The 8,496-nt window shown below is 37.9% G+C and overlaps 2 protein-coding genes across 3 annotated transcripts in view; both read left to right on the plus strand.

The window, feature by feature from the left end:
* The window catches only part of LOC107680313 (gamma-aminobutyric acid receptor subunit rho-2-like), an 8,227-nt gene extending 4,156 nt beyond the window's left edge, over window positions 1-4,071 (plus strand). Inside the window, exons 5-6 of one of the 2 annotated variants that reach the window (XR_001633138.1) lie at window positions 2,665-2,861; window positions 3,701-3,774. Coding sequence is in view for 1 of the 2 variants with exons in the window: in XM_016476161.1 (XP_016331647.1) it covers window positions 2,665-2,861; window positions 3,701-4,009 (506 nt within the window). In the remaining variant the exon portion in view is untranslated. Of the gene's footprint in view, window positions 1-2,664; window positions 2,862-3,700 lie in introns of both variants that reach the window. The other variant, XM_016476161.1, reaches the window with a different exon arrangement.
* LOC107680312 (gamma-aminobutyric acid receptor subunit rho-1-like) overlaps window positions 1-8,496 on the plus strand; it is a 43,602-nt gene that overhangs the window by 18,670 nt on the left and 16,436 nt on the right. The gene's annotated exons all lie outside the window — the stretch shown is intronic.

Here is an 8,496-nt window from a genome sequence, read left to right on the forward strand (position 1 = left end):
GAGCGGCCGGCCGGGGGGGGGGCTCCGGATCGGAGGCTCTCCAGACACCGGATGACCGCCTCATTCCAGTCGAGGTTGGTGGTGTCTGGGAGTTCCGCGGGGCAATGGTATGTGATCCCAAGCCAGAACAGGGAGTGGCGAGGGCGAGCGGTACAAATGCCCTCGCGTAGGTGAGCGGGTGAGGCGATGAACGTCGGTCGTTCCTCCATGTTGGCGGGGAGAAACAAAATGGAAAACAAAAGACTTATAAAACAAAAACACGGGAGAAGGGGCACTACTTACTTTTCTGTTTTGGTCTGGAATTCTGTCACGTTTCGCTACTGTGAGGAGCACGGAGATGAAGGAGCGAGGAGACGAGGAGTGGAATTCAAACATATAGGTTTTAATCACATCCAGGGAACAAGGAAAACACACGTAGCAAGGGTAGACATATACAATTCCGGACAAAGAAGAACAGAACGGGCTAGGACTCAAATAGGGCAGATAATGAGGGGCAGACAGGTGAGGAGGATAACTAATAACAAGGAACACCTGGAACAAATAGAACTAAATGGGGACAGGAACCGGAAGGACCAAATAAGGGCAAGGAAGGCACATGGGGAGCAAAACACACACAAAACAAGGAACAGGTCTGATAAATAACTGCAATAGATTGCCATTGCATCAATACCTGTTACAGCCATTGTAAGTTAAATCAATTGCCACTACAATTAAAAATTCTGCAGTGCACCAGTGTTGGGGAAAAAGTCAAAGTTAATTTTTATGGAAAGTAATGCATTATGTTACTTTTGTGTTACTCTTTGTCACCTGAACTGGACTTGCTTATTTTTAAGAACAAAAAAAAAAGTTATGTTTTTGGAAACTGTAAAGACACTTTCACACCAAAAGTGAAATTAATAAGCCTCAACCTGAAGAAAGTGCTGCTGCACTTACTCCCAATTTCTCTCAACATGAACAGGAGAGCTCTCAGTCAATAAATGGGAAAACAAAGTAACTTGTGTTCCTTATTTGAAAAAGTAACACAGATATTTTCTAGTAAATTTAAAAGTAATGTGTTACTTTACTAATTAGGGTAGAGTTGTGAAAACACCCCCCTTTAAGGACTGTGGATTTTTTTCTGTGAAAAAAAAGTTAAATGTGTCCAGATAAATTATCATATTTTAGTGACAATGACATAAATTATAAACACATAGGAAAAATGTCATGAGTTTTCATGTCAAAAATTAAATTAGTACCAAGGGGGCGTTTTGCCCCACAGGTGACGTAAAATGCCCCCAGTCTGATAAAGCAATTTGCTTTATACATTTACAGCAAAATCAGAGTACAGGCAGTTTTAGCTTTAAATTAAAAAGAATATTATAAATAATTAATTATGAATTACTAGCTAACTAGCTACCTGATGCTAACTTAAGGTAATTTTTAAATATAAAGTCGAAATATTTTTATTCAACCAACTAGTTAGAATACATTTGATGGAAAAAACAAAGGATTTGATGTTCAGAACAGAGTAACTACAGTAATTAAGCCATGCACCCTGGGGGCGTTTTACCCCACAGACTATGTTTGAAAAAAAAAACAAAACATTATGTCATTCTGAAAATATAATTATATTTTTTCTTAAATAACACATACTACCTATCTTCAGGCCTTACTATTCTCATATAATATATACTGTAACTGTGATGTTCTACAAAACAACAAGCTTTAAAACACTTTTTCTTTCTGCTGAAAATTCGATCACTTACTTCTCAGGTACATCACCAGTGTAAGCTTCATGGTGAATACTTATACATCACTCTTGTCAGTGTAGTCCATAGTTACAACAAAAATGTATCTTGACCTAGTGGTTATTTTGGGAAAAAACAATAGGGGGCGTTTTCCTCCACTCTACCCTACTTGTAAAAGTAATCTGATTATGTAACTTGCGTCACTGCTGTGCACATATTAAAGAAAGAAAGGAAAGAAAGACCCAGTGCATTTAAAAAACAGAAAATACTTAAACACTATTGAACATTTAGGGATACAGGCCAACAGTTCTCTTTCTTAACACTTATAAAATCTCTTTATTAACACTTTGGGGGTACTTATATGACACCATTTTCAATTAAAACCGGGAAAGAATTATGTGTTTTAGCTATTCATTTACATAACAACTGTGTTTTGGGAGCCTGAAAATGCAAACTTTTAAAAATTGCTTTCTGTTAACGTCTCCATGTAAACTACAAAAATGTGCATGTGTGAAAATGGTGACATCATGCTAATACTATTACTATTGTAAAGTGTTTCTTTACAAAGTGACATCGCTAACCACTGGCCTGGAATGTATAGTATAGCGTTTTTTTTCAAGGATCTGTGTGAATGGGGATTGTTTTAACAACATTGTCGTCTGTATGCAAAACCTTTCAAAAATGCAACGGAAAACCTTTTCTGTTTTTAGTACATCAGTGTTGTGTAAACGTACCCTTAGCAGTCCAATCAAAAAGTAATGTTTTTAAGACATTTTACACAAAATTGGATTAAAATACAAAACTTTTTTTTGTTTGTTTCTGCCCTGTGTTACACTAGTGCGTAGTTGGTGGGAAGATGAAATAGAGACAAAAAAAAACAACAACCGTCAAAACCCTTACAGTATTCTTAGCAAAATTTCACTGTCATTTCTTGTAGGCATCACGACGGTGCTCACCATGTCCACCATCATCACTGGAGTGAACGCCTCCATGCCCAGAGTCTCCTACATCAAAGCCGTGGACATTTACCTGTGGGTCAGCTTCGTCTTTGTCTTTTTATCGGTACTTGAGTATGCTGCCATAAACTACCTGACCACAGTGCATGATGGGACAGATCGCAAATCAAAGGAGAAGGTAAATGCACAACTGATTTTCAAGTACATTCGAATAATCTCCTTTTTTTGCTAACAGTCATTTTCACTATCACTTGCCTTTATGCACCTTCATTATGTGAGCTTGACAAAACATACAGTTTTTGTACAGTTTGTGGTATTTAAGCTATTGTTTTTATAAGGTGTCTAACAAATTTACATTTATTAATGGGAAAATTGGCACACTGTGGTTTAAATTAGATTTATACCTTCAAAATATGGATGCAATTTTAAAAATGTGGAAATTATCAGAAATATGTCCTCTTTAAATATGTAAGGTAACATTTGACCTGGCTACTTAGAGTAGTAAAATAATCAGTCACACAAACCCTAATTTATAAAAAGGTTTTACAATTTAACAGCTGTATTTGAACAGTAATGTAACGGGCTATTATTCTTGTAAACGGACTCCAGCATTTCAGAAATAAAAGTCTATTTTTAAAATGCATCCACGTTACTGTGAAGCACAGTATGGTGCTTGGCAGTGGTCAAACAATAATTGCAAAATAACTTTTGGATTTATACATACTTGTGAATTAATAGATAGCTGTTAACATGGCCTTGGTGTTTTGGGGAATTTTTACATGGGTGGTACGTAGGAGAAAAACACCAACATTCTGGATTTGGGCGGCAATAAAATCACAGACTAGCCCCTGTGAATGTTGAAATTTCCTTACTTCCCTATGACGTAAAGTTTTTAGGAGGATTTTGTGAAGCCAATATTTTAAGTTTGTAATGCATGTAAAGGTAATATTCACAAAATGGAGGCAAGTTAAAAGTTCTCTAAATGGATACGGAAGTGTTTGTGTTTTTCCATTTTAGCCTTTACCCTGCACATGTGACATATCCCACGCAAGGACTATGATTCTGGATGAAGCGTGCAGTAAGCCTGATGCCAATAGCCTGGCAGGATATACCCAGGCCCCTGGCTCCGCTGAAGAGGCTGCAGATAAACAGGACCACATGGTGGTGTGCCTGTCTTTGGCAAATGAGGCCACAGGAGCCAAGAGGAAGACCCTTCGAGGCCTCCGTATCATCCAAAACACTCATGTCATTGATGCCTACTCTCGCATGATCTTCCCAGGGGCCTTTATATTCTTCAATCTGATCTATTGGTCTGTATACTGCTGAACTGCTTTGCAAAGAGATTGTGGTCGTAACATATTGAAATACATACATATTAAAGGTGCACTAAGCGATTTTTGAAAAACGCTTTTGACCAGTGGTGGACAGTAACGAAGTAGTTTAACTTCGTTACTGTACTTAAGTACATTTTTCAAGTATCTGTACTTTACTGGAGTAGTTTTATTTTGAGTAACATTTACTTTTACTCCACTACATTCCAAAGCGTAAGATTGTACTTTTTACTCCACTACATTTCATAAAACATATCGTTACTACTTATTTTTAAATGAAGGTGATGCCCTCTGGGGGCATTTGGCCAGGGGTGTTTTTTCACCACATTCAAGGTTTGAGAAGAAAAAAATCATGAAAATCTAATTATATTTTCCTTATTACATTCATTATTTCCTTATTGGTTATTTTGGGAAAATCCCAAGTATTTTGAGCAGTAGGATTATAAAAAAATATATGCTAATATAAAATTAAATGATAAAAGTAGCCTATATAAAACTGCAAAATAAATATTAATCTATCAGTACTTTTTACTTAACCATTAAGTACATAAAAAATCAAGTACTTTTGTACTTTCACTCGAGTAAAATTGAAAACTGAGTACTTTAATCAAGTACTTTCGTACTTTCACTCGAGTAAAATTGAAAACGGAGTACTGGAGTAATATTTTATAATACGGATCTGTACTTTTACTCAAGTACTTGATTTGTGTACTTCGTCCTCCACTGCTTTTGACCACAGTGTCGGACCGAGTCCCAAAACACACTTGCAGCCAATAAGCAGCAAGGGGCGTGTCTAGTAATGATAGGAAGAAGAGAGCGCTCAGTGAGTGCACAGGACGGATATTAGCATCGACTATAGATAGAGAGAGACGGCAGATAAAAAAAGAGGAAAATTTCAGAGGAATAAAACATTAGAAAGAAGGGTTACGATCAGGCAAGAGGTAGTACCCGCGTAAATATTGGAGCAGCTTTCCAGCGGTGGAGAAACTCAAGGAGCGGAAGGGAATCGGACGGCCGAGGTTGCTTTGTTTCTTCTTGATAGGCGAGTTTTTCAAACTTTTCTGTGTTGGCTTTTGCTTGAATATGCTGCGGCCGGCAGTCATAGCAGATTTTGCCATAGTTGTTGCCAGGGTTGTGTACGAACGTGTGGGGCGGAGTTATCAAAATAGGGGGGAGTTCCTGTTGGGGTATGGGCGTGTTTGTTTTGGTGCTCTCAAATATCAACATGTTTGGCAAAAATCGCTTGAAATTACCTGTTGCTGTAGACACAGTCATATCAGAATAGAGATTGCACATACAAAAGCCATAATAAAACATATTTATTAAATGTTGTAAATTATGTTGAAAGAACACATAAAAAGTATACAGGAAAATATTTTATTTTACAGTATTTCTACAATACAGTGGTTGCATTGTCAAACAATAAATTTAAACACTTTACTCTAAATAGGGAATATCAAATGAATTGACATCAAGCCTGTCCTACACATTTGGCCATACATTCATCAAGATCACAGTGAATATCTTCTTTGTTCAAGCACCATGATAAAAACCTTCTGGCATGATGGGTCCAGGCTTGACATTGCTGTGCAGTTATGTCATTGCATGGCGTGGCATGCTTATGGGGATGGTGATCGTACACCTTTCACCTCCAAGCAGCAAAGAGTTTGGGTTGAGGAAAGGGGAATATGGTGGGAGATATAGGAACATGAACCAAGGATAAGCCTGAAACCACTCCAAAATGGTTGATTTTCCCACACAATAACATAACTGATGTCTTCACTGTGACAGGCCTGTTCAAATTCTTCCAGAAAAGCTATCGGGTGTTCAGTGCTGCATCCAAGAAATGGTCTACAGACTACCACACTGTCTTCACATATAGTTGCACACATTGAGATGATTCCCCCAAGTTGTCCAGGCTAAAATATGGCCTGGACTTCATTTAAAATAACAGTACGCTGTCTTCTGCCTATGTTCCTCTGATGACCACTTCTTTGTTGAGGCCCATGCCTACCTGTTTAGCTGGATCCACGTCTACCTCTTTGATCCGCAACAGGTCTTCCAGTCTATCCTTCTCCATGTTTGCATATTGCAAATGCTCGCAGAAATTTGTACGAATAAGCTATCCAGTTGTGATCACCAGGTAAAAAAAAAAAAAAAAAGTAATTGGGATTTTTCAGTATTGTTTTATTCTGACTAAAATCTCTAACAGCAATTACTATAGTTTATTGTACTAACATATTTGAAAATATGCTGAAATGTTTGAAAAAAAGTGAATTTTGATGATCTGTTGTGATATTAAAGGGTTAGTTCACCCAAAAATTTAAATTGGCCCATGAATTACTCACCCTCAAGGCATCCTAGGTGTATATGACTTTCTTCTTTCATACGAATCCAGTCCAGTCCAGAATATAACCTGTCCAGAATTTTCAAGCTCTTAATCCAAGCTTCTTTCTATGTTCCTAAAAATTTAATTGGTTGATTGTAATGTTCTTTCAGAACCAAGAATGTAAATCCAGCATCATGTCAGCCAGTAATTATTCCTTTTTAATTGAATACACTCTATTGAGGCTCACCCAACAATGGAGCCCCCCAAGGCTCTGTGTTTGGCCCACTTCTGTTTTCCTTATGCACATATAATTGTGTTACAAAACTAAAGTCATTGAAGAAGTTTGTGGATGACATAATGGTCATTGCCCTGATCAAAGATGGTGCGGAGGATGTATAAAGAGAGAAAGTTGAAACAAGGACAGTGCATCAGGACAACAACCTCTGACTGAACAATAGTGAAACTATGGCGATAATCGTAGATTAAAGGACACTTCAGAGATGAAACACACACTTACATACACCTGTGGTTTTAGAGCCTCTTTTTTCAAATATTAAATATAGCTACATGACGTTAAATATCTTGGCCAGTCACGCTATTGACAATAGCCAACTAATTGCATAATAGCCTGTTATCGGATTAACTCCTGCCTAGTAGTGTGAAGTCCTACAGGGTCAGGGAAGGTATTTCAGCTCATTATTCATTGTGGGTTACCAGATATCATGGACATAAACTCAGGTGTCATCAGAAGGTCAGGTCTAGCTACATCGACATCACTTATTGCAGTTGTAGACTGCATCAATACATCTAGTCAAAAACCAAATGTAAGTAATGGAATCTGAACATTAATTTTATGCACACTGTGCTGATTGATAACAGAACCCAAGCACAGGCTGTCTGAACTCAAACTCTTTATTAATAAAAGGGAAAAAAAAAACTGAAATTGTTCAGGCAAAAACACAACAGGGCCCAGACTACAGCCAAATGAACTGAAAACAAAAACTGGAAATGGCCCATGGTAGAGCAAAACTAGAACACAACAAGGTAGATATCATGAAGCTATAGGATTCTAACACAGAGAACCCAAACCAGACCGAACTGGCAGGATCCTGATATCTGGTCTAGATCAAGAACAAACACAAGCCACAACATGGATGCCAGAATCCTGACACGGAAAATCATAAACAAAATTTGACATAAGTAAAAGGATCCTGACATTATCTCCCACCTGGTGTCCAAATCAAGGGACTGCACTGAACCTGAGCAGAAGGACAGAACTATGAAAAATTAAAACAAGATACTTGTTTTCCAAAACTAAAAATCAAAGCGTGTCAGAATGACGGTTTTTATTTGCTGATGTTTTGCAAACATTCCATTAATAACCTTTTGTTACCTTAGTTTGTTTTCTCTAGGACTCCTGTGGAAAGTATATTCAATTGCCAGTGATTATTCTTACATGCTGCTTGATGTGCATTTGATTAATAAACCCTTGAAACTCAAATTACGTTATGTAAACGGGAAGTCGTGGCCTAATGGTTAGAGAGTCGGACTCATAACCCAAAGGTTGCTCGTACCGGCAGGGATTGTAGGTGGGGGGGAGTGAATGTACAGCGCTCTCTTCCATCTTCAATACCACAACTGAGGTGCCCTTGAGCAAGGCACCGAACCCCCAACTGCTCCCCGGGCGCCGCAGCATAAATGGCTGCCCACTGCTCCGGGTGTGTGTTCACGGTGTGTGTTTGTTCACTGCTGTGTGTGTGCACTTTGGATGGGTAAATGCAGAGCACTAATTCCGAGTATGGGTCGCCACATGTCACGTCACACATTAAAGAATATCTTGAGTCTCAACTGAATGTATACTCTGTGGTCTCTCATGTCACTCTATTATTGCTTTTTTTCTCATGTAATGCAATTTTTTCCAATTGTTAAAACATACTGTATTTTCTTGAAACATATAATATATTTATCAAAACTATTAGCTCAGTTATACAAACATCAAACCTTTATTCAACAAAAATAACTCACATTTAAAAATAAACACATTTCCAACTCATTTAACACATTTAACCACACTTTTCCAACTCAATCCAAGCAGCTGAGTCCTTAGCCATCTTCAAGAATCGGCTAAAAACACATCTCTTCCATCTTTATTT

This window comes from Sinocyclocheilus anshuiensis, unplaced genomic scaffold (assembly GCF_001515605.1).
Source record: "Sinocyclocheilus anshuiensis isolate Anshui unplaced genomic scaffold, SAMN03320099.WGS_v1.1 scaffold1161, whole genome shotgun sequence".
Taxonomy (NCBI): domain Eukaryota; kingdom Metazoa; phylum Chordata; class Actinopteri; order Cypriniformes; family Cyprinidae; genus Sinocyclocheilus; species Sinocyclocheilus anshuiensis.